General features: G+C 53.8%; 1 protein-coding gene and 1 pseudogene across 1 annotated transcript; one reads left to right on the forward strand and one right to left on the reverse strand.

Annotated features, from left to right (window-relative positions):
• LOC139248154 (integrin alpha-X-like) overlaps window positions 1-25890 on the forward strand; it is an 84919-nt pseudogene that overhangs the window by 38512 nt on the left and 20517 nt on the right.
• On the reverse strand, window positions 24517-25365 carry LOC139248095 (uncharacterized). Its single transcript, XM_070871844.1, has 5 exons — window positions 25357-25365; window positions 25239-25276; window positions 25077-25104; window positions 24620-24670; window positions 24517-24558 (listed from the first exon to the last, which is right to left on the reverse strand). Exons 1-5 carry the CDS (start codon window positions 25363-25365, stop codon window positions 24517-24519), a joined length of 168 nt encoding a protein of 55 aa, XP_070727945.1.

Consider the following 25890-nt stretch of genomic DNA (forward strand, 5'->3'; position numbering starts at 1 on the left):
TGCCAATTACTTTAAATCTATGCCCCCTGGTTGTTGACCCCGTCTCCAAGGGAAACAGGTCCTTCCTATCCACTCTATCCAGGCCCCTCATATTTTTATACACCTCAATATGTTCTCCCCTCAGTGTCCTCTGTTCCAAAGAAAACAGACTCCGCATCTCCAATCTTTCCTCATAACCAAATTCTCCAGTCCAGGCAACATTCTTATAAATCTCCTCTGCACCCTTTCCAGTGCAATCACATCTTTCCTGTAATGTGGTGACCACAACTGCACGCAGTACTCCAGCTGCGGCCTAACCAGTGTTTTATACAGTTCAAGCATAACCTCCTTGCTCTTGTATTCCATGCCTTGACTAATAAAGGCAAGTATTCCATATGCCTTCTTCACCACCTGATCTACCTGGCCTGCTACCTTCAGGGATCTGTGGACCTGCATTCCAAGGTCCCTCTGTTCCTCTACACTTCAGTGTCCTACCATTTAATGTGTATTCCCTCTCCTTGTTAGCCCTCCCCAAATGCATTACCTCACACTTCTCTGGATTAAATTCAATTTGCCACTGTTCTACCCACTGCCCAGTACATTGATATCTACCTGCAGTCCGCAGCTTTCTTCTTTACTATCAATCACACAGCCTATTTTAGTATCATCTGCAAACTTCTTAATCATACCCCCTATAGTCAAGTCGAGATCATTGATGTATACCATAAAAAGAAAGGGATCCAGCATTGAGCCCTACAGAACCCCACTGGATTTTACCTTCCAGTCACAAAATCACGCATCAACCATTACCCTTTGCTTCCTGCCTCTGAGCCAATTTTGGATCCAACTTGCCACTTTGCCCTGGATCCCATGGACTTTTACTTTTGTGACCAGCCTGCCATGTGGGACCTTATTAAAAAGCTTTGCTAAAATACATATACACTACATTATACGCACTGCCCTCATCGACCCTCCTGGTTACCTCCTCAAGTTAGTCAGACACGACCTTTACTTAACAAATCCATGCTGACTGTCCTTGATTAATCCATGTCTTTCCAAATGAACGTTTATCCTGTCCCTCAGGATTTTTTCCAATAATTTTCCCACGACTGAGGTTGGGCTGACTGGCCTGTAACTAATCGGTCTATCCCTTTCTCCCTTTTTAAACAAAGGTACAACATTAGCAGTCCCCCAGTCCTCTGGCACCACACCTGTAGCCAGAGAGGATTGAAAAATGAGCTCAGAGCCTCTGCTATTTCCTCTTTTGCTTCTCTTACAGCCTGGGATAGAGTTCATCTGGGCCTGGGGATTTATCCACATTTTTTAAGTTGCTAAGCCTCTTAATACTTCCTCTCTCACTATGTTTATCTCATCTAATATTTCACACTCCTCCTCCCTCATTGCAAAGTCTGCATCGTCCCTCTCTTTTGTGAAAACAGATGCAAAGTATTCATTAAAATCATACCCACATCTTCCGCCTCCACACATACATTTCTTTTATGATCTCTAATAAGCCCTACTCCTTCTCTGGTTATCCTTGTACTTAATGTATTTATAAAACATCTTTGGGTTTTCCCTGATTTTACTTGCCAACATTATTTCATGCTCTCTCTTTGCTTTCCTGATTTATTTTTTAATTGCCCTCCTGCACTTCTTATACTCCTCGAGTCTCTGCAGTGTTGGGTTCTTGGCATCTGTCTAAGCTTCCCTCTTTTTCTTTATCTTACCCTCTATGTCCCTTGACATCCAGGGAGCTCTAGATTTGTTAGCCCCACTCTTTTTTTAAGGGAACATACTTGCTCTGTACCCTCAGGATCTCCTCCTTGAATGCCTCCCACTGCTTGAACACTGATTTACCATCAAGAAGTCGTTTCTAATCCACTTTGGCCAAATCCCTCTCAGCTCAGCAAAATTGGCTTTACCCCAATTGAGAACTTTCGTTCCTGGTCCACCTTTGTCCTTTTCCATAACTACCCTATATCTTGCTGAATTATGATCACCAGCACCAAAATGCTCTCCCACCAATACCCCTTCCACCTGCTCCTCCCCAAAACCAAGTCCAGAATCGCCCCTCCCTCGTTGGGCTTGTTACATACTGACTAAAGAAGTTCCCCGAATGCATTTTAGGAATTCCGTACCCTCTGTACCATTCACACTGCTTTTTCCCAGTTAATATTGGGGTAGTTGAAATCCCCACTATTACAGTTCTAGTGCTGACTATTTCCCCAATTGTGTTCCAGATTGGATCGTACTTTGGTTCTGAGCTGTGCACCGTGGATCTGACTGGAGACGGAGAGACTGATTTACTCCTGATTGGAGCCCCGTTGTATCATGACCATGGGATCGGGGGAATAGTGATCGTCTGTACAATGTCTCCCCAGGTAAGGATCACGATTCTACCCCTTCCCATTCACTCCCATTGCACACAATCCCAATGGACCCAATCCCTTCCCATTCACTCCCATTGTACACAATCCCAATGGATAAACCCCTTCCCATTCACTCCCACTGTACACAATCCCAATGGGCCCAACCCCTTCCCATTCACTCCCATTGTACACAATCCCAATGAACTCAATCCCTTCCCATTCATTCCCTTTGTGCACAATCCCAATGGACCCAACCCCTTCCCATTCACTTCGATAGTACAGAATCTCAATGTATACAACCCCTTCCCATTCACTCCCACTGTACACAATCCCAATGAACTCAACCCCTTCCCATTCATTCCCATTCTACATAATCCCAATGAACTCAATCCCTTCCCATTCACTCCCATTGTACACAATCCCAATGGACTCAGCCCCTTCCTATTCACTCCCATTGTACACAATTCCAATGGACCCAACCCCTTCCCATTCACTCCCATTGTACACAATCCCAATGAACTCAATCCCTTCCCATTCACTCCCATTGTACACAATCTCAATGGACCCACCCCTTCCCATTCACTCCCATTGTACACAATCCCAATGGACCCAACCCCTTCCCATTCACTCACATTGTACACAATCCCAATGAACTCAATCCCTTCCCATTCACTCCCATTGTACACAATCCCAATGGACCCAACCCCTTCCCATTCACTCCCATTGTACACAATCTCAATGGACCCAACCCCTTCCCATTCACTCCCATTGCACACAATCCCAATGAACTCAACCCCTTCCCATTCACTCCCATTGTACATAATGGGGAGGAAAGGGAAGAGTATGGGAAAGAATGAAGGCGAGAAGGGAGGAGAGGGTGAGGGAGAGAAGGGAGGAGAGGGTGAGGGAGAGAAGGGAGGAGAGTGGAGGGAGCGAGTGGAGGAAGGTGAAGAGAGGGCAGAGGAGAGAAGGGGAGCGAGGTAGACTGAGGGAGGGAACAAGGGCGGGAGCAAGGGAAGGAGCCAGGGAGGTAAATAGGGAAGGAATGAGTGCAATAGGGTGGGAATGAGTGAAAGTGGGAAGGAGGCGGTGAGTGAGATAGGAAGTGAGGGAGGGAGGGAGTGTCCGAGGGAAAGGGAGTGAGGGAGGGGAAGGGAGTGAGATAAGAAAGTAAGAAATGAGTGAGATAAGATTGGAATGAGTGAGGGAGGGAGTGAGCGATAGCGAGAGGGGGAGGGAGTGAGGGAGTGAGCCAGTGAGTGAGATAGAAAGTAAGGGAGGGGGAAATTCCCATTGACTCTACCTCTTCTCTCGCTCACTCCTTTTCTGTCTCTGTCTCTCACTCCCTTTCTGTCTCTCTCACCGTCTCTCTCTATCTGTCTCTCTCCCTCTCTCTCTATCTCTCTCCCTCTCCCCAGGGCACCTTCTCCTGCCCCGGGACCCTCCGTGGGGAAGCGGGGAATGATCTGGGCCGGTTCGGGAGCTCCATCGCGGCGCTGAGAGACCTGAACGGGGACGGGCTGGGAGATGTGGCGGTCAGAGCCCCGATGGAGGATGAGCATCGCGGGAGTGTCTACATCTACCATGGTCAAAGGAGCGGAGTCAGTGCCAGATACAGCCAGGTCAGTGTGGGCAGCCCGGGGTCAGGGGCATCCCGGGACGCCGGTTCAGCACAGGAAACCGGGTCAGGGGGCAGCCTGGAATCAGAGGGCAGCCTGGGATCGGGGTCAGTGGTCAGCCCAGGGTCAGGGGGCAGCCCAGGGCACTGGGTCAGGGGTCAGTATGGGGTGAGGTGTCAGCCCAGGACACCGGGTCAGGGGTCAGTACTGGGTCAGAGGTCATGACGATGTGCTGGGCCAGGGGGCTGCCAAGGGTTAGAGAGCACCCAGAGTAGCCGGGCCAGGGGTCAGCCTGGTGTGAGGGGTCAGTCCAGGACATCGGATCAGGGGTCAGTACTGCATCATAGGTCATGCCAGTTCAGGCAGATCAGGGGTCAGGCAGGTCAGGGGTCAGCCCTGAGGCCTCGGGTCCAGGTAGAGCCAAGTTGGTCTCCCATAGCAACAATAACTTGTATTTAGACAGTGCCTTTAACTTTGGTAAAACGCCCCAAGGCGCTTCACAGGAGCGATTATCAAACACAAATTGACACCGAGCAACGAGCAGATATTAGGGATAGGGAGGGAGGTTTTAAGGAGCGTCTTAAAAGGAGGAGAGAGACGCGGGGAAGTTTAGCCAAAGAATTCCAGAGCTTAGGCCTAAGGCACGGCCACCAATGGTGGAGCGATGGAAATTGGGAGGATGCACAAGAGGTCAGAATTGGAGGAGTGCTGAGATCTTGGGGGTTGTAGGGGCTCGAGGAGTTTAGAGATAGGGAGGGTTGCAGGGGATGGAGGAGGTTACAGAGATAGGGAGGGTGAGTGTTGTGTATAGAGAAAGAGTCAGACTGAACACTGAGCTCAAAGTAAAGTGTGACCTTAGTCTTTTATTGCAGGTCTCCAGAGTGCCTCTCCAACCTGTGAGGCCTCCTTAAGTACCTGTGCTCCCAAGGGATTATGGGATCCCTTGGGACTCCAGGGGATGAGCCCTCTGGTGGCTGTACAGAGTAACTACAAGTTTACAAATATAACAGCGAGGACCATGGAGGGATTTGAAAACTAGTATGATAATTTTAAATTCAAGGTGTTGAGGAGAGAGTGAGGGAGGGATCAGGAAATGTTTGTCCTCTTTCCCTCTCTTAACCCTTCCCTCCCTCTAACCCCTTCTCCTTGCCCCTCCCCCAACTTCCTCTCCCTCCCTCTTTCTCCCTCGAAGCCCTCTTTTCACCCCTCTAACCTCCTCCCTCCGCTAACCCCCATCTGCCCTCACCCTTATAACCCCGCTCTCCTCCCCCCTCCCTCCCCCCTTTAACCCCCTCCCTCCATCCCCTTCCCTTGCCCCTTCCTGCCTCCCCTAAACAGCCACTCCTGCTCCCTCCACACCCTCCCATCGCCCCTCCCTCCCTTCACACCCTCACCCTCTCCCTCCTTAATCCCCTCTCACCCCCTCCCTCCCTACTTAATCCCCCCTCCCCCCTCTAATACCCCCTCCCACTCTAATCCCCTTTCCCTTCCCTTCTAATCCCCTTTCCCTCCCCCTCCTTCCCCTCTAACCCCCACTCCCTCTCCTCTCTAACCCCCACTCCCTCTAATGCCCCCTCCATCCCCCTTCTAACCCCCTTTCCCTCTCCCACCCCATCTAACACCCTCCCTTGCCCCCGCTAACCCCCCCTCCCTTCCGCCCCTCTAACCCTCCTTCTCCCTTCCTCCCCCTCTAACTTCTCCCACCCTCTAACCCCCTTACCCCCCTCCTCCCCCTCTAAACCCCCTCGCCACTCTCTTCCCCCTTTAAACCCCCTACCCCCCTCACATCCCCTCTAACCCCCCTCCCCTCGCCACTCCCTCTCCCTATCACCTCCCTCTCTTTTCGCCCCCTCCCCTCCCTCTTCACCCCTCTCCCCCTCTAACGTCCCCACCCTGCCCATGGGCCTACCCCTCAATGAGTATTCACACACCGATACACACGGGTATTCACACACCAATACACACGGGTATTCACACACCGATACACACGGGTACTCACACACCGATACTCACACACCGATACACACGGGTATTCACACACCCATACACACGGGTATTCACACACCCATACACACGGGTATTCACACACCCATACACACGGGTATTCACACACCCATATACACGGGTATTCACACACCCATATACACGGGTATTCACACACCCATATACACGGGTATTCACCGGATCTCACCTCTCCCTCCTCCCTATCTAACGCCGCCTCCTCACCCCTCCCTCCCCTTCTAACCCGTTTTGTCATTGATATATACAGAAATATTCACATGCTGATATCTAAAGAAAGAAAGGCTTACATTTATATAGCGCCTTTCATAACCACCGGATGTCTCAATGCGCTTTACAGCCAATGAAATACTTTTGGAGTGTAGTCACCATTGTAATGTGGGAAACGCGGCAGCCAATTTGTGCCCAGCAAGCTCCCACAAACAGCAATAATGATCAGATTACATTACATTCTACTTTACAACCGTGACAACAGTGTGCTGCTCCCTCAGTACTGCCCCTCCGACAGTGCAGCGTTCCCTCAGTACTGCCCCTCCGACAGTGCGGTGCTCCCTCAGTACTGCCCCTCCGACAGTGCAGCGCTCCCTCAGTACTGCCCCTCCGACAGTGCAGCGCTCCCTCAGTACTGCCTCTCCTACAGTGCAGCGCTCCCTCAGTACTGCCCCTCCGACAGTGCAGCGCTCCCTCAGTACTGCCCCTCCGACAGTGCAGCGCTCCCTCAGTACTGCCCCTCCTACAGTGCAGCGTTCCCTCAGTACTGCCCCTCCGACAGTGCAGCGCTCCCTCAGTACTGCGCCTCTGACAGTGCAGCGCTCCCTCAGTACTGCCCCTCCCACAGTGCAGCGTTCCCTCAGTACTGCCCCTCCGACAGTGCAGCGCTCCCTCAGTACTGCCCCTCCGACAGTGCAGCGTTCCCTCAGTACTGCCCCTCTGACAGTGCAGCGTTCCCTCAGTACTGCCTCTCCGACAGTGCAGCGTTCCCTCAGTACTGCCCCTCCGACAGTGCAGCGTTCACTCAGTACTGCACTGGAGGACCAGCCTAGATTTCTGTGCTCAAAGACCGTGGACTTGGACTTGTATCCACAATCTTCCGACTCAGAGGCCAGATGCTCCCCACTGAGCCGCAGCTGACACTACTGAAATATTCACAAGCTGATCTACACACAGATATTTGCAAGCAGTCACAGATCTATACACCCATGCTCACGCTCACACCGATGGGCGCACTAACCCACACATTCAGTCACAAAACGAGTCAGCACGGGCCTCCGACTGCCCAATCCCGGCTCTCCCGCACGCTGACTAGTCACGTCCCCACCCTCCCCCGCTCCATCACCTTCTCTGCTCTAAGAACAACCCCACCTTCTCCAGCCTCCCCATGTAACTGAGGTCCCCCATCACCGGTACCATTCTGCTCAATCTCCCCGTGACATACTTCCCAAGGTCAGTCTAACATCTCTCTTCCCCCATGTCGTTCCTGGCAGCTCCCGACCGGTCCTCAACGTGTCGCTCACCGTCGCCTTCGATCCCGGGAACATTGGGTACGAGGCCTACGAGTGTCGGCGAAGTGTCTCCGCGGACTCGCCGATAACTAACACCACCGTGTGTTTCACCGTGGCCAAGACTGTGGCAGACAAATTGGGTGAGTTGGCGGCGGGGAAATGTGTGCATCAACCAGACCTTACATTTAGAGTCATAGAACGGTCACAGCACAGAGGGAGGCCATTCGGTCCCTCGAGCCTGTGCCTGCTCTCTGTAAGAGCACCTCAGCTCGTCCCACTCCCCCACCCTTTCCCTGTAGGCCTCCGAGTCTTTATTTCTTCAGGTACTTATCCAATTCCCTTTTGAAAGCTACGATGGAGTCTGTCTCCACCACCCTTTCAGGCCGTGCATTCCCGATCCTAAGCACTCGCTGCGTAAAAACGTTTTTCCTCGTGATGCCTTTGGTTTTTCTGCCAATCGCCTTAAATCTGCGCCCTCTGGTTCACGATCCGTCTACCAATGGAAACAGTTTCTCTCTACACCGTCTAGACCCCTCAATGATATTGAACCTCTATCAAATCTCCTCTTAACCTTCTCTGCTCGAAGGAGAACAGTCCAGCTTCTCCAGTCTCTCCCCATGTAACTGAAGTCCCTCATCCCCGGTACCATTCTGGTCAATCTCCTCTGCACCCTCTCCAAAGCCTTCACGTCCTTCCTAAGTGTGGTTCCCAGAATTGGACACGATACTCCACGAAGGAGTGGGATGATTTGAGATGGTTCATCAAAACGCTGACTTTCTGTATGACCATTCCCCCCACCCCCCCCTTCCTTACCTAAGGAAGGATATACTTGCCACAGAGGGAGTGCAACGAAGGTTCAGCAGACTGATTCCTGGGATGGGGGATTGTCCTATGAGGAGAGATTGAGTAGACTGGGCCTATATTCTCTAGAGTTTAGAAGAATGAGAGATGATCTGATTGAAACACACAACATTTTTACAGGGCTTGACAGGGTAGATGCAGAGAGGATGTTTCCCCCTGGCTGGAGAGTCTAGAACCAGGGCTCACAGTCTTAGAATAAGGGGTCGGCCATTTAGGACTGAGATGAGGAGAAAGTTCTTCACTCAGAGGGTGGTGACTCTTTGGAATTCCCTGCCCCAGAGGGCTGTGGAGGCTCAGTCGTTGAGTATATTCAAGACAGAGATCGATAGATTTTTGGAATTAAGGGATATGGGGACAGTGCAGGAAGGTGGAGTTGAGGTAGAAGATCAGCCATGATCTCATTGAATGGCGGAACAGGCTCGAGGGGCCGAATGGCCGGCTCCTGCTCCTAATTCTTATGTTCTTGTGTGTTGGCAGGTGTCCTTGGAGCCAACATCACCTACAGTTTGCTGTTGGACGAGGGTCGCCAGAAGGGCAGGGCCACCTTCCAGACATTGTCCAAGACTTTGACCAGGAGCATGCGAGTCTACGGCAGAAGAAGGTGTCACCGGCACCAGATCCTCCTAACGGTAAGTCCCTTCCACCTTTCACTCCGTCTTCCAAAGTGCTACAAGGGTAAACCTTTCCAATACACTGCTCAGGCCTTAGATAGACCATCGCATCCAATTCTGGGCAACGCACTCTTTAGGAAGGATGTGAAGGCCTTGGAGAGGGTGCGGAGGAGATTGACCAGAATGGTACCAGGGATGGAGGACCTCAGTTACATGGGGAGACTGGAGAAGCTGAGGTTGTTCTTAGAGCAGAGAAGGTTAAGGGGAGATTGACCAGAATGGTACCAGGGATGAGGGACCTCAGTTACATGGGGAGACTGGAGAAGCTGGGGTTGTTCTTAGAGCAGAGAAGGTTAAGATGAGATTTTATAGAGATGCTCAAAATCACGAGGGGTTTTCAGCGAGTAAATAAGGAGAAACAGTTTGCCGTGACAGGAGGGTCGGTAACCAGAGGACACAGATTTAAGGAGATTGGCAAAAGAAAAAAAGGTTACATGAAGAAACTATTTAGTTGTAATGATCAATTATCGGAGGGTCAATACTGAGGGAGCGCCGCACTGTTGGAGGGGCAGTACTAAGGGAGTGCCGCACTGTCGGAGGGGCAGTACTGAGGGAGTGCTGCACTGTTAGTGGGGCAGTACTGAGGGAGTGCCGCACTGTCAGAGGGGCAGTACTGAGGGAGTGCTGCACTGTCGGAGGGGTAGTACTGAGGGAGTGTTGCACTGCAACTTCTGTCTGAATTGGGCATTGTTTTACACTCTCTCTCTCTCACACAGAGTTGTGTCGAGGATTACTTTCTGCCAATTGAGGTCTCGATAAACTTCTCATTGGCCGGTGAGGTCATCCAAGGAACCAAAGGTCTACGTCCCATTCTCAATGAGTACAGCAAGACCTCCCATTCCGTAAAGGTACAGGGGAGCTGAATTATCATCAGTAGAGATACAGTCAGTAACACAGGGCGCTGGGGGAGGGGGGTTACTGAGTGACAGTGTGAGGGAGCTGGATTAACATCAGTAGAGATACAGTCAGTAACACAGGGCGCTGGGGGAGAGGGTTACTGAGTAACAGTGTGAGGGAGCTGGATTAACATCAGTCGAGATTGTCAGTGACATAGGGCACTGGGGGAGGGGTTACTGAGTGATGTTTGAGGGACCTGGGGGAGGGGTTACTGAGTGACAATGTGAGGGTGCTGGGAGAAAGGTTACTGAGTGACAGTGTGAGGGAGCTGGATTAACAACAGTAGAGATACATTCAGTAACACAGGGCGCTGGGGGAGAGGGGTTACTGAGTGACAGTGTGAGAGAGCTGGATTAACAACAGTAGAGATAGATTCAGTAACACAGGGCGCTGGGGGAGAGGGGTTACTGAGTGACAGTGTGAGGGAGCTGGATTGACATCAGTAGAGATACAGTCAGTAACACAGGTTGCTGGGGGAGAGGGGTTACTGAGTGACAGTGTGAGGGTGCTGGTGGAGAGGAGTTACTGAGTGACAGTGTGAGGGAGCTAGGGGAGGGCTTCCTGAGTGACAGTGTGAGGGAGCTGGGGGAGGGGTTACTGAGTGACCGTGTGAGGGGGCTGGGAGAGGGGTTACTGAGTGACAGTGTGAGGGAACTGGGAGAGGGCTTCCTGAGTGACAGTGTGATGGAGCTGGGGGAGGGGTTGCTGAGTGAGTGTGAGGGAGCTGGGGGTGGGGTTACTGAGTGAGTGTGATGGAGCTGGGGGAGGGGTTACTGAGTGACCGTGTGAGGGGGCTGGGAGAGGGGCATTGCCTGATGCAGCCTTCTCCTGAATTTGCAAACATTCGCCAACCTATGATCATCCAGACAGTGACACAAGACGAGGGGTCACTGAGTGACACTGTGCTCAGGTCATTGCCGGTCTGTACACAGGAACTGGAGGAGGCCATTCAGCCCCTCGAACCTGTTACACAGGAACTGGAGGAGGCCATTCAGCCCCTCGAGTCTGTTACACAGGAACTGGAGGAGGCCATTCAGCCCCTCGAGTCTGTTACACAGGAACTGGAGGAGGCCATTCAGCCCCTCGAGCCTGTTACACAGGAACTGGTGGAGGCCATTCAGCCCCTCGAACCTGTTACACAGGAACTGAAGGAGGCCATTCAGCCCCTCGAACCTGTTACACAGGAACTGGAGGAGGCCATTCAGCCCCTCGAGCCTGTTACACAGGAACTGGAGGAGGCCATTCAGCCCCTCGAGCCTGTTACACAGGAACTGGAGGAGGCCATTCAGCTCCTCGAGCCTGTTTCCACTGTTCTATGCAATGAGTTCCCAGCCGCTCCACCCCCAGAAGCCGCCGGGAGGAAGGTCAGTGATAGGGTTGCATACATAACAGAACCAATGTAACGAGTATCACACTGCCACCAGAGGGCGAACCTGTTGGAGTCCCAAGGGATCCCAGCATCCCTTGAGAGCACTGTATATAAGCAGGCCTCCCATGCTGTACCAACACTCTGGAGTTAGAATAAAGGAGCTAAGGTCACACTTACTTATGTCTACAGTACTCAGTTACATTACTATATTATGAACATAACAACTGGCAACGAGATAACGAACCATCACGCAAAAATGCAGAGAACTGTTGGTATCCTGGAGAAATTCTCAGAAGGGGATGATTGGGAGGCCTTCGTGGAGTGACTCGACCAATACTTCGTGGCCAACGAGCTGGAAGGGGATGAGAACGCTGCCAAGTGAAGGGCGATCCTCCTCACCGTCTGCGGGGCAACAACCTTTGGCCTCATGAAGAATCTTCTCGCTCCGGTGAAACCAACAACCAAATCGTATGAAGAACTGTGTATGCTGGTCCGGGAGCACCTAAATCCCAAGGAGAGCGTTCTGATGGCAAGGTGTCGATTTTACACATGTCGACGGTCTGAAGGCCAGGAAGTGACGAGCTATGTCGCCGAACTAAGGCGCCTTGCAGGACATTGCGAATTCGATGGATTCCTGGAGCAAATGCTAAGAGACTTCTTTGTGCTTGGCATTGGCCATGAGGTTATCCTTCGCAAACTATTGACTGTTGAAACATCGAACCTGGGCAAAGCCATACCGATAGCCCAGGCATTTATGTCCACCAGCGACAACATCAAACAAATTTCGCAGCATAAAGAGGCTTTGGCAAGTACTGTACACAAAGTAACGTCATTTTCAGGCAGGAATGTACATGGAAGAACGTACGCGCCTGCAGCTGCACGACCTCAGATGACCCAGAGTCCGCCATCAAACGTTAATGCGAGGCAGTTAACACCTTGTTGGCGTTGCGGAGTTGGTCATCGAGCCCATCAATGCCGCTTCAAACACTGTGTGCAAAGCCTGTGGAACAATGGGACACCTCCAGCGAATGTGCAGACGAGCTGCAAACCCTGCAAACCACCATGTTGCAGAGGAAGATCGATCCATGGCAGATCAAACTGAACTAGAGACTCGAACCGAGGAGGCAGAAGTGTATGGGGTGCACACCTTCATCACGAAATGTCCACCGATCATGTTAAAACTCAAACTGGACGGAATTCCAGTATCCATGGAACTGGACACGGGTGCGGGTCAGTCTGTCACGAGCAAAAAGGCCTTCGACAGGCTGTGGTGCAACAAGGCACACAGGCCCAAGCTTAGCCCCATTCATACCAAGCTGAGAACTTACACCGAAGAGCTGATCCCTGTAATTGGCAGTGCAGCAGTAAAAGTCTCCTATGATGGAGCGGTGCACGAACTACCACTATGGATTGTACCAGGAGATGGCCCCACACTGTTCGGCAGAAGCTGGCTGGGGAAAATCCGCTGGAACTGGGACAACATCCGAGCGCTCTCGTCCGTCGACGACGCCTTATGTGCCCAGGTTCTGAGCAAGTTTCCGTCGTTGTTTGAGCCAGGCATCGGAAGTTTTTCGGGGGCGAAGGTGCAGATCCACTTGGTTCCCGGTACACAACCCATCCACCACAAGACACGGGCGGTGCCATATATGATGCTAGAGAAAGTGGAGATCGAACTAGATTGGCTGCAGCGAGAAGGCATCATCGCACCGGTGGAGTTCAACGAGTGGGCCAGTCTGATTGTTCCTGTCCTCAAGGGCGATGGCACAGTCAGAATTTGTGGGGGCAATAAAATAACGATTAACCGTTTTTTGCTGCAGGATCAGTACCCGCTACCCAAGGCAGACGACCTATTTGCGACGCTGGCAGGAGGAAAGACGTTCACCAAGTTGGACCTGACCTCGGCCTACATGACGCAGGAGCTGGCAGAATCTTCGAAAGGCCTCACCTGCATCAACACACACAAAGGTCTGTTCATCTACAATAGATGCCCGTTTGGGATTCGATCGGCCATGGCTATTTTTCAATGGAACATGAAGAGCCTGCTAAAGTCAGTTCCGCGCACCTTGATTTTCCAGGACGACATATTGATCACAGGTCAGGACACCATCGAACACTTGAAGAACCTGGAAGAGGTTCCAATTCGGCTAGATCGCATGGGACTCAGGTTGAAACGCTCGAAGTGTGTTTTCCTGGTGCCAGAGGTCGAGTTCTTAAGGAGAAGAATCGCGGCAGACGGCATCAGACCCACCGACGCCAAGACGGAGGCCATCAAGAATGAGCCGAGACCACAGAACGTGATGGAGCTGCGGTCGTTCCTGGGACTCCTCAATTATTTTGGGAATTTCTTAACCAGATTAAGCACCTTGCTAGAAACCCTACATGTGTTGCTACGCAAGGGAGATGACTGGGTATGGGGGAAATCACAAGAGGCAGCTTTTGAGAAAGCCAGAAATCTGTTACGTTCCAACAAACTGCTTGATCTGTATAACCCATGTAAACATTTAGTGGTAGCTTGCAATGCGTCTTCGTACGGGGTTGGGTGTGTGTTACAACAAGCAAATGAATCGGGAACATTGCAACTGGTCACTTAAGCGTCCAGGAGTTTGTCCAAGGTCAAAGGGGCCTACAGCATGATTGAAAAAGAAGCTCTGGCATGCATTTACGGGGTAAAAAAAATGCACCAATACCTGTTTGGTCTCAAGTTTGAGTTAGATCGCTATTCTCAGAGAACAAAGGGATTAATGCCAATGCCTCTGCTCGCATCCAAAGATGGGCGCTCACGCTGTCTGCATATACGCCACAGACCAGGCACAGAGAACTGCGCTGATGCTCTCAGTCGGCTACCATTGCCCACCTCCAGGGTAGAAATGGCACAGCCTGCAGACTTGCTCTTGGTGATGGATGCATTTGAAAACGAAAAGTCACCCGTTACGGCCCGCCAGATCAGGACCTGGGCCAGCCAGGATCCTTTACTGTCCCTTGTAAAAAACTGTCCTCCATAGGAGCTGGTCCAGTGTCCCAGCGGAGATGTATGAAGAGATCAAGCCGTTCCAGCGGCGCAAAGACGAAATATCCATACAAGCGGACTGTCTTTTGTGGGGCAATTGTGTGGTTTTGCCCAAGAAAGGGAGGAAAACGTTCATACGCGACCTACACAGTAGGCATAGTAATGATGAAAGCTATAGCCAGCTCCCATGTGTGGTGGCCCGGCATCGACTCAGATTTGTGTGCGCCAATGCAACACTTGCTCTCAATTGAGCAATGCACCCAGGAAGGCATCGCTACGTTTGTGGTTATAGCCCTCCAAACCGTGGTCTAGGATCCACGTTGACTTTGCTGGCCCGTTTCTCGGCAAAATGTTTTTGGTTGTTGTGGATGCTTATTCAAAAAGGATTGAGTGTGTAATAATGTCTGTAAGCAGGTCCACTGCCACCATCGAAAGCCTATGAGCCATGTTCGCCAAGCACGGCCTGCCTGATGTCCTTGTCAGTGACAATGGGCCGTGCTTCACCAGTGCTGAATTCAAGGAATTCATGACCCGCAATGGGATCAAGCACGTCACATCTGCCCCGTGTTCAAGCCCGCATCCAACGGCCAGGCAGAACGGGCAGTCCAAACCATCAAGCAAAGCTGGAAACACATATCAGAAGGCTCCCTGCAGACCCGCCTATCCCGAGTCCTGCTCAGCTACCGCACCAGACCAACCCCACTCGCTCACCGGGGTTCCCCCAGCCGGGTTGCTCATGAAAAGGCTGCTCAAAACAAGGCTCTCTCTTGTCCACCCTGATCACGTCGAGGACAGGCGGCATCAACAGAGCATGTGCCATGATGGCGCAGACTTGTCACGCGATATTGAAGTCAGCGAGCCTGTATTTGTACTCAACTCTGGACATGGTCCCAAATGGCTTGCTGGCACTGTCATAGCCAAAGAAGGGACTAGGGTGTTTCAGGTCAAACTTGCAAATGGACGAAACCAAACTGTGATTCACAGACAGCCATGAGCAACCCGAAGAGAACACCACCAACTTCGACCCTCCGACACACATACAAGTGGCAACCGACATCACGGTTGACCACGGAGCTGAACTCACATCCCCAGCAGCCCAGCAAGGCCAGCTGCCCAGTGAAGAACCAACCAACTCACCTACGCCTGCATTTGTACCGAGACGATCGACTCGGGAGCAAAAGGCCCCAGATCGTCTCACCCTGTAAATAAGTGTACTGTTGACTTTGGGAGGGAGTGATGTTATGTATGCAACCCTATGTAACTAGTATCATACCGCCACCAGAGGGCGTACCTGTTGGAGTCCCAAGGGATCCCAGCATCCCTTGGGAGCACTGTATATAAGCAGGCCTCCCATGCTGTACCAACACTCTGGAGTTAGAATAAAGGAGCTAAGGTCACACTTACTTATGTCTACAGTACTCAGTTACATTACTATATTATGAACATAACCGGTTCCATGGCTGTGGTTGACGGGAACTTGCTTGTGTTGTTCCAGCTCCCGTTTGAGAAGGATTGCGGAGCGGACGGCGGGTGTGTGGACCATCTGAGGCTCTTCTTCAACTTCTCAGGGTAAGAGTTTGTCGACTTTCTCCTCGCCCGTGTGTTCTGGACATGAGAGATCAATGGTCTAGCTAGACCCCGCGGTCATTGGCGAGCTTGAAATAAATTATGTTTGGTGCACAGACCGGAAAGAAAGTCATAGCTGCGCAGGCTGAGGACCTGACTTCCTGTCTGCAGGCCTCACTTCCTGTCTGAAGGTTTCACTTCCTATTGACCTTTGCTCCTGGACTGGGACTTATTGTACCCCATAGGTCACTTATTTGCATATTTAAAGGGGCCTCACTGACAGGCGCTGCCTCGTCACATGAGCGCTGTCACGTTGGGGGTGGGAATTATAGCGGCGTTTGCTGTCTCCCCAGGGGTGACACGGTGGAGATCGGCCGAACGGCGGTGCTGATTGTGGGCGCGATGCTGGAGAATGCCAATGACGATTCCTACAAGACACAGCTCGACTTCTGCCATCCTGCCCGCCTGGCCTTCAGGAAAATCTCCTCAGTGCAGGTACGGAGATCATCGGACCCGACTCGCCGACAGTGCGGCGCTCCCTCAGTACCGCCCCTCCCACAGTGCGGCGCTCCCTCAGTACCGCCCCTCCCACAGTGCGGCGCTCCCTCAGTACCGCCCCTCCCACAGTGCGGCGCTCCCTCAGTACTGCCCCTCCGACAGTGCGGCGCTCCCTCAGTACTGCCCCTCCGACAGTGCGGCGCTCCCTCAGTACCGCCCCTCCCACAGTGCGGCGCTCCCTCAGTACCGCCCCTCCCACAGTGCGGCGCTCCCTCAGTACCGCCCCTCCGACAGTGCGGCGCTCCCTCAGTACTGCCCCTCCGACAGTGCGACTCTCCCTCAGTACTGCCCCTCCCACAGTGCGGCGCTCCCTCAGTACTGCCCCTCCCACAGTGCGGCACTCCCTCAGTACTGCCCCTCCGACAGTGCGGCGCTCCCTCAGTACTGCCCCTCCGACAGTGCGGCGCTCCCTCAGTACTGCCCCTCCGACAGTGCGGCGCTCCCTCAGTACTGCCCCTCCGACAGTGCGGCGCTCCCTCAGTACTGCCCCTCCGACAGTGCGGCGCTCCCTCAGTACTGCCCCTCCGACAGTGCGCCGCTCCCTCAGTACTGCCCCTCCGACAGTGCGCCGCTCCCTCAGTACTGCCCCTCCGGCAGTGCGACGCTCCTTCAGTACTGCCCCTCCAACAGTGCGACGCTCTCTCAGTACTGCCCCTCCGACAGTGCGACACTCCCTCAGTACTGCCCCTCCGACAGTGCGGGGATCCCTCAGTACTGCCCCTCCGACAGTGTGACGCTCCCTCAGTACTGCCCCTCCGACAGTGCGACGCTCCCTCAGTACTGCCCCTCCGACAGTGCGGGGCTCCCTCAGTACTGACCCTCCGATAGTGTGACGCTCTCTCAGTACTGCCCCTCCGACAGTGCGACACTCCCTCAGTACTTGCAGCTGGGGAGTGTCAGCGTGGATTATTTCACCCACCTCACAACATTCTGACTCAGTGGTGAGTGAGTAGGACAGAAGGACTTGAGTTTGCAGTGTGTGATAGGACACTGTAGAGGGAGCTATACTCTGTATCTAACCTGTGCTGTACCTGCCCTGGGAGTGTTTGATGGGACAGTGTAGCGGGAGCTTTACTCTGTATCTAAACCCGTGCTGTACCTGTCCTGGGAGTGTTTGATGGGATAGTGTAGAGGGAGCTTTACTCTGTATCTAACCTGTGCTGTACCTGTCCTGGGAGTGTTTGATGGGATAGTGTTGAGGGAGCTTTACTCTGTATCTAACCCATGCTGTTGTGTTTTAGCCGAGTAGTGTCCACATTGAGTGTGGTGATCTGCAGAATCTGAGAGGGATCGAGACAGGAACTTTAACCTGCAGAGTGAATCATCCCATCTTCCAGAAAGGCTCTCGAGTAAGTGATCATTTCGATGTGGTGTCCAAATTTCCCCAGCCGCGGGGAGAGCTGTCTGTCAGCCTGAGGGAGGGGGACGTGGGGAAACTGTATCACTGCTGTAATAGGGAGAGCTCAGCCTGAGGGAGGGGGACATGGGGAAACTGTATCACTGCTGTAATAGGGAGAGCTCAGCCTGAGGGAGGGGGACGTGGGTGTGATATATTCACAGAGCACAGCACACACAGCTCCTAACATGGCAGGCAGCTCTGTCGGAAGCCTCCGGAACAGCCTGGTCCTGTTTATTATTAATTGCAGTTTGCAGTACACAATACGTCCACATCCACAATGTGGAGCTACAAACATTACAAGTTTACAGACATTACACTTCTCCCTCCCTAATGAAGAAGTTATTATAACAAACATCATGCATAACTTTCATTTTTATACATAACACAGGATATAGGGCCCAAGTTTCCACAAGAAAAAAAACGGGCGCCCCTCTGAGCTGGGCGCCCGTTTTTCGCACCTAAAATGGCGCCTAAAAAAATCCTCGATATTCTCCACCTACTTACAGGTCCTCTGGCTGTCGGCGTAGCCAGCACGAGCTATGGGGGGGGGGGGGGGGGGCCAGGTCCCGGCGCTGAAAACAGTGCCGGGACCTCTGCACATGCGCGCTACAGTCGGCACACAAGTGCAGTAGCTCCAGGCGCCGAACTGTGTGGGAGGGGCCCGAAGTACGCAGCCCCTAGCCCTGGCTGAATGACCTCACTGGGGCTGCATGGATAAGGCTCCTCCCACGGCCAGCTCCTGCTTCCCCCCCCCGACAAGACCCGACACCCGCTCCCCACCCCCCCCCCGCCGACCAGACACGACCTGACACCCGCGCCCCCGCCCCCCCCCCCCCCGCCGACCAGACACGACCTGACACCCGCGCCCATCCCCCCGCCGACCAGACACAACCTGACACCTGCGCCCCACCCCCCCTCGCCGACCAGACCCGACCCGACACCCGCTCCCCCACCCCCCACCCTCCCCCCCGCCGACCAGACACGACCTGACACCCGCGCCCCCGCCCCCCCCGCCGACCAGACGCGACCTGACACCTGCGCCCCACCCCCCTCGCCGACCAGACCCGACCCGACACCCGCTCCCCCCCCCGCCTGCTCTCTCTCTCTCTCTCCCTCCCTCCCTCCCTCCCCCCCCCTCTCTCTCCCTCCCTCCCTCCCCCCCCTCTCTCTCCCTCCCTCCCTCCCCCCCCCTCTCTCTCCCTCCCTCCCTCCCCCCCTCTCTCTTCCTCCCTCCCCCCCCTCTCTCTTCCTCCCTCCCCCCCCTCTCTCTTCCTCCCTCCCCCCCTCTCTCTTCCTCCCTCCCCCCCTCTCTCTTCCTCCCTCCCCCCCTCTCTCTTCCTCCCTCCCCCCCTCTCTCTTCCTCCCTCCCCCCCTCTCTCTTCCTCCCTCCCCCCCTCTCTCTTCCTCCCTCCCCCCCTCTCTCTTCCTCCCTCCCCCCCTCTCTCTCCCTCCCTCCCCCCCTCTCTCTCTCTCCCTCCCTCCCTCCCCCCCTCTCTCTCTCTCCCTCCCTCCCCCCTCTCTCTCTCTTCCTCCCTCCCCCCCCTCTCTCTCCCTCCCTCCCCCCTCTCTCTCCCTCCCCTCCCCCCCCTCTCTCTCCCTCCCTCCCCCCCCTCTCTCTCCCTCCCTCCCCCCCCTCTCTCTCCCTCCCTCCCCCCCTCTCTCTCCCTCCCTCCCCCCCTCTCTCTCCCTCCCTCCCCCCCTCTCTCTCCCTCCCTCCCCCCCTCTCTCTCCCTCCCTCCCCCCCTCTCTCTCCCTCCCCCCCTCTCTCTCTCCCTCCCTCCCCCCCTCTCTCTCTCCCTCCCTCCCCCCCCTCTCTCTCTCCCTCCCTCCCCCCCTCTCTCTCTCCCTCCCTCCCCCCCTCTCTCTCTCCCTCCCTCCCCCCCTCTCTCTCTCCCTCCCTCCCCCCCTCTCTCTCTCCCTCCCTCCCCCCCCCTCTCTCTCCCTCCCTCCCCCCCTCCTCTCTCCCTCCCTCCCTCCCCCCCTCCCTCTCTCTCTCCCCCTCCCGCTCAGCGGCACGAATGGCTGCAGAATTCTCCCTGGCTGAAGCACTTTCACACAGGTAGGAAGATGGTTTATTTAATCTTTTCTTGGCTTATAAATGTTTATTCAGGTTGGATTTATTTGTATAATATTTGTAGAAGTATAAATAAGGATTCATTGTCGAATTTAATGAGTTCCCTTTCCCCCCCCACCTCGTTCTGGACGCCTAATTTGTAACCTGCGCCTGATTTTTTAATGTGTAGAACAGGTTTTTTCAGTTCTACAAAAATCTTCACTGGCTCCATTCTACTTTAGTTTGGAGTACATTTTCACTGTGGAAACTTTCAAATCAGGCGTCAGTGGCCGGACACACCCCCTTTTGAAGAAAAAAATTCTGTTCTAAACTAGAACTGTTCTACCTGACTAGAACTGCAGAAAAAAAATGTGGAGAATTGCGATTTATAAAATAGTCCGTTCTCCACCAGTTGCTCCTAAAAATCAGGCGCGAATCATGTGGAAACTTGGGCCCATAGACTTTTTTTTTCCATATTTACAAATTTAACTTTACCACTTTTTTTCTGTTTCGAAGAGGATATCTTCGCTCTCGAACAGAACCTTCCTAACATGGTGTCAATTTCACATTCATTCGAGGCTCATCCTGAGGAACGTTTTCCTCCACAGAATTTCCTTGATTTTCATTTGAACTCGCTCTTAACTTCAGGCTCTTTGTTTTCCTGACTCAGACTCAGACTTTCATTCTGATTCTCTCCTGGATTTGTTTCCAGTACATTGGATTTAGAATTTGCGACTGGTGTATCAAAACTATTTGATGAGTCAGAAATAATTGAATCATTCCCACCTTCAACTCCTTCCATGTCTGTAGGTAAAATATGACCAATATGAACAAACCTAACCTGTCCATTATCAAACATCTTTACCAAATATATGCGAGGACCACATATCTTCACCACTCTTCCTAGTAACCACTTTAAGCATTTATGGTGATGGTTCTTCACTCTCACCTTCTGGTTTAATTTCACACTTCTCTCTTTTACTCTACCTCTACCATGATTCTCTTTCTGTCTTAATTGTGTCTCTTCTACGGACTGTGCCAAATTTGGTTTTAACAACGAGAATCTGGTTCGTGGCTGTCGTTTGAGAAACAACTCTGCTGGTGTTCTACCAGTAGTTGTATGAGGAGTATTTCGATATGTACTCAAAAAATTAGTCAATTTGTGATCCAATGACAACTGTCATTTCCTTGGATTTGGATCTAACAATTTGTTTTATAAGGGCACGTTTTACAATTTGTACAGTGAGCTCTGCTGCACCATTCGAAACAGGATGGTATGGTGGAACCTTGATATGTTTCACACCATTTTTGCTCGTGAATTGTGCAAATTCTTCTGAACGAAATTGTGGTCCATTATCAGAAATAATTTCTTCAGGGAGGCCAAATGAAGAAAATGTTTCACTTGTTATTTTCCACATTGGGAACACCTCAACCCACTTCGAATGGCTATCAATCACAATGAACAATTGTTGTCCTTCTAACTCAGCAAAATCAACATGTAGCCTTTGCCACACCCTGGGATGCCATTTCCATAGCTGTAATGGTACCGATGGTGGTTGTTTGCTTACCGATTGACATGTCGTACACTGACTTACGATGTACTCTACATCTTTATCAACACCTGGCCACTCTAAATAACTGCGTGCAAAACTCTTGGTCAAGCACATTCCCAGGTGCTGGTCATGGAGGTCTCCTAATAATTTGGACCTGAATTTATTTGGTATAACCACTCTTGCACCCCACATGATGTAATCTTTATTGACTGATAATTCATTCCTATGAATGAAGAACGGATGTGTATCTTTGTCTGCTACCTGTTTGGCCATCCATTTGCAATATAATCATACACCTTTGACATCACTGGGCCTCGTTTGGTTGCTCTACCAATCTCTTCAGCTGTGACTGGCAGTTCATCAATGTATGAAAAATAAAACACTTCTTCCCTATCTGGTGTAACTTGTGATGGGGAAGGCAATCTAGACATTGCATCAGCATTACTGTGATCAGCTGATTGTCTATATTCAATATCATATGTATATGCTGACAAAATCAAAGCCCATCTCTGCATTCGGGCTGCAGCTAATGTTGGAACTGGGGACTTTGGATGGAGGATTGCTGTTGGGGGCTTATGGTCCGTAACGATGGTAAACTTACGATCATACGAGTATTTGTGGAACTTCTTGACCCCCAAAATTAATGCCAAAGCTTCCCTTTCAATTTGCGCATAATTACTCTCACTGGCACTGAGAGTGCATGAAGCAAAAGCAATTGGTCTCTCCTCCCCATTACGTGATACATGAGAGATCACTGCCCCAACTCCAAACGGAGAGGCATCACATGCTAGCTTAATCTCCTTAGATAAGTCATAGTGAACTAACATAGTGCTCTCTACCAATTTGCTTTTACACTCCTTGAATGCTGTATCGCATTCTTTTGACCACTTCCAATGGACCTGTTTTTTCAATAGGTCATTCAGTAGATGTAATACTGTAGCCAAATTTGGTAGGAACTTCCCATAATAGATCAAAAGACCCAAGAATGAACGAAGTTCAGTGACATTCCTGGGAGTGGGTGCATTTCTAATTGCATCCAATTTTTCCTTGTTTGGATGTAAACCATTTTTGTCTGCTCCGTACCCTAAGTACCCCACTGAGTTTTTAAATAACTCACACTTACGAGCAGACACTCGTACTCTGTGCTTCTCCAGCCGTATGTTATTTTGAATTTGCCTATTTGGTGCTGAAATTAGTATGTCATCCAAATAACATACTGCCCCTTCAATACCTGGTTCATCACCACTTGGAATATGGCAGGGGTGGAAGACACTCCAAATGGTAGCCTATTAAATTCATATAGGCCTAGATGAGTATTTATAGTCAAGCATGACTTGGACTCCTCATCTAGTTCAAGCTGTAAGTAGGCATTCGTAAGATCCAGTTTTGAGAAAATCTGACCACCTGTCAGTGTTGTGAACAAATCTTCTATATTCGGCAATGTATTGGGGACATTACCTTCTAGAACCTGGTTTACGATTACTTTATAATCAGCCTGAGGGAGATGGACATGGGGAAACTGTATCACTGCTGTAATAGGGAGAGCTCAGCCTGAGGGAGATGGACATGGGGAAACTGTATCACTGCTGTAATAGGGAGAGCTCAGCCTGAGGGAGGGGGACGTGGGGAAACTGTATCACTGCTGTAATAGGGAGAGCTCAGCCTGAGGGAGAGGGACGTGGGGAAACTGTATCACTGCTGTAATAGGGAGAGCTCAGCCTGAGGGAGGGGGACGTGGGGAAACTGTATCACTGCTGTAATAGGGAGAGCTCAGCCTGAGGGAGGGGGACATGGGGAAACTGTATCACTGCTGTAATAGGGAGAGCTCTGGTTAATCATACACCGGCCAGACACCCGGAATTGTACCTGTGAGTTCCTAGCTTCTCTATATACCATCCTGGGAACATCGCCCGACATAATCCAGCCTCCTGTAACCCTCTCTGTCCCCGCAGGTAACCTTCGATGCTGTGTTCGACATCGGCACATCTGGCAGTGAGGAACAGACTGAGAATTTCACCATCAGTGCCTCCAGGTACCAACCCTCTACACTGTCCCATCAAACACTCCCAGGACAGGTACAGCACGGGATTAGATACAGAGTAAAGCTCCCTCTACACTGTCCCATCAAACACTCCCAGGGCAGGTACAGCACGGGAGTAGATACAGAGTAAAGCTCCCTCTACACTGTCCCATCAAACACTCCCAGGGCAGGTACAGCACGGGATTAGATACAGAGTAAAGCTCCCTCTACACTGTCCCATCAAACACTCCCTGGGCAGGTACAGCACGGGGTTAGATACAGAGTAAAGGTTCCTCTACACTCTACACTCAGTTCCCCCGCCCTCTTCCATCACTCTCGCACTAACCTGCTCCCCCCCTTCTCTCTCTCCCTCTCTCTCCACAGCGAGAACCCCTCGAGAATCACCAACGAGAGTTCCTTCTCCCGCACGATGCACCTTCGATACGCGGTGAATGTCGCGGCCTCGGGGTGAGCGAGGGGGGGCCGTGGGGGTGAGCGAGGGGGGGCCGTGGGGTGAGCGAGGGGGGCCGTGGGGGTGAGCGAGGGGGGGGCCGTGGGGGTGAGCGAGGGGGGGCCGTGGGGGTGAGCGAGGGGGGGCCGTAGGGGTGAGCGAGGGGGGGCCGTGGGGGTGAGCGAGGGGGGGGCCGTGGAGGTGAGTGATGGGGGCCGTGGGGGTGAGCGAGGGGTGGCCGTGGGGGTGAGCGAGGGGGGGGCCGTGGAGGTGAGCGAGGGGGGGCCGTGGAGGTGAGTGATGGGGGCCGTGGGGGTGAGCGAGGGGTGGCCGTGGAGGTGAGCGAGGGGGGGCCGTGGGGGTGAGCGAGGGGGGGCCGTGGGGGTGAGCGAGGGGGGGCCGTGGAGGTGAGTGATGGGGGCCGTGGAGGTGAGCGAGGGGTGGCCGTGGGGGTGAGTGAGGGGGGCCGTGGGGGTGAGCGAGGGGTGGCCGTGGGGGTGAGCGAGGGTGGGCCGTAGGGTGAGCGAGGGGGAGGGGGGCCGTGGCAGTGAGCGAGGGGGGGGGGGGCAGTAGGGTGAGCGAGGGGGGGCCGTGGAGGTGAGCGAGGGGGGCCGTGGGGTGAGCTAGGCGGTGATGGGCATTGGGAGGGCGAAACGGGGAGAGGGCTGTGCGGGGGAGGGGAGGAGGGGGAGGGCGGTGCGGGGTGGGGGGGGGGAAGGGCGGTGCGGGGGGAGGGGGGGGCGGTGCGGGGTAGGGGAGGAGGGGGAGGGGGTGCGGGATGGGGGGGGAAGGGCGGTACGGGGGGAGGGGGGGCGGTGCGAGGGAGGGGAGGAGGGGGAGGGCGGTGCGGAGTGGGGGGGGAAAGGGCGGTGCGGGGGGAGGGGGGGCGGTGCGGGAGGGGGAGGGCGGAGCGGGGGGTGGGGAGGAGGGGGAGGGCGGTGCGGGGGGAGGGGGCGGTGCGGGAGGGGGAGGGCGGAGCGGGGAGTGGGGAGGAGGGACGGTGCGGGGGAGGGGAGGAGGGGGAGGGCGGTGCGGAGTGGGGGTGGAAGGGCGGTGTGGGGGGAGGGTGGGCGGTGCGGGAAGGGGAGGGCGGAGCGGGGGGTGGGGAGGAGGGGGAGGGCGGTGCGGGGGGAGGGGGGCGGTGCGGGGGAGGGGAGGAGGGGGAGGGCGGTGCGGGGGGAGGGGGGTGGTGCGGGGGAGGAGGGGGAGGGCGGTGCGGAGTGGGGGGGGAAGGGCGGTGAGGGGGGAGGTGCGGGAGGGGGAGGGCGGAGGGAGCGGGGGGTGGGGAGGAGGGGGAGGTCGGAGCGGGGGTAGGGGGAGGGCGGTGCGGGGGGAGGGGGAGGGCGGAGGGGGGGGCGGGGGGGGAGGGGAAGGGAGGAGGCCCTAAGATTTGTGCCCGACCAGGGACTCCCCGCCTCGCCCATTTCGGGTTATTGCTCCCCACTTCCCTCCTTCCCTCCCACACCCGCCATCTCCGTGCCCCGAGGGGGAGAATTTTCCTCCTCCCAGATCAGGGCAAGGACTCAGTGAGTAACCGGGGAGCATTGCACAATCTCGTGGCCCCATTTCAGCCAATGTCACAGCGCTGAAGGAGGCCATTCGGCCCATCGTACTGAGCCGGCCCTTTGATAGAGCTGTCCAATTAATCCCACTCCCCCGGCTCCTACCCCATCGCCCTGAGAATTCTTCCCCAATTTATCCAATTCAAATCTCCCCTTGACCTCTCCGCAGGGCCGAGTACACGCGGCACGTTAACTTCAACGCCGGACGGTGGGAGGCTCGGACGGTCAAACACTCCTACAAGGTGAGTGGGGGGAGTGGCCAAGGGCGGTCTGGGACTCTGGGACCCGTCGCCCCTCGCAGCCTCCGTGCTGGGACCCGTCGCCCCTCGCAGCCTCCGTGCTGGGACCCGTCGCCCCTCGCAGCCTCCGTGCTGGGACCCGTCGCCCCTCGCAGCCTCCGTGCTGGGACCCGTCGCCCCTCGCAGCCTCCGTGCT

Source organism: Pristiophorus japonicus, unplaced genomic scaffold (genome assembly GCF_044704955.1).
Source record: "Pristiophorus japonicus isolate sPriJap1 unplaced genomic scaffold, sPriJap1.hap1 HAP1_SCAFFOLD_29, whole genome shotgun sequence".
NCBI classification, from domain to species: domain Eukaryota; kingdom Metazoa; phylum Chordata; class Chondrichthyes; family Pristiophoridae; genus Pristiophorus; species Pristiophorus japonicus.

Bases quoted from the DNA above. Each gene is read 5' to 3' on its own strand.
- LOC139248095 (XM_070871844.1), bottom strand. The intron at 25,105-25,238 runs GCCCTCCCCCTC...CACTCCGCACCG, and splicing joins CCCCCCCCGCCCCCCCCTCC to CCCTCCCCCTCCTCCCCCGC. The intron at 24,671-25,076 runs CCTCCCCCCGCA...TCCCCCCCCATC, and splicing joins CTCCTCCCCCGCACCACCCC to CCGCACCCCCTCCCCCTCCT.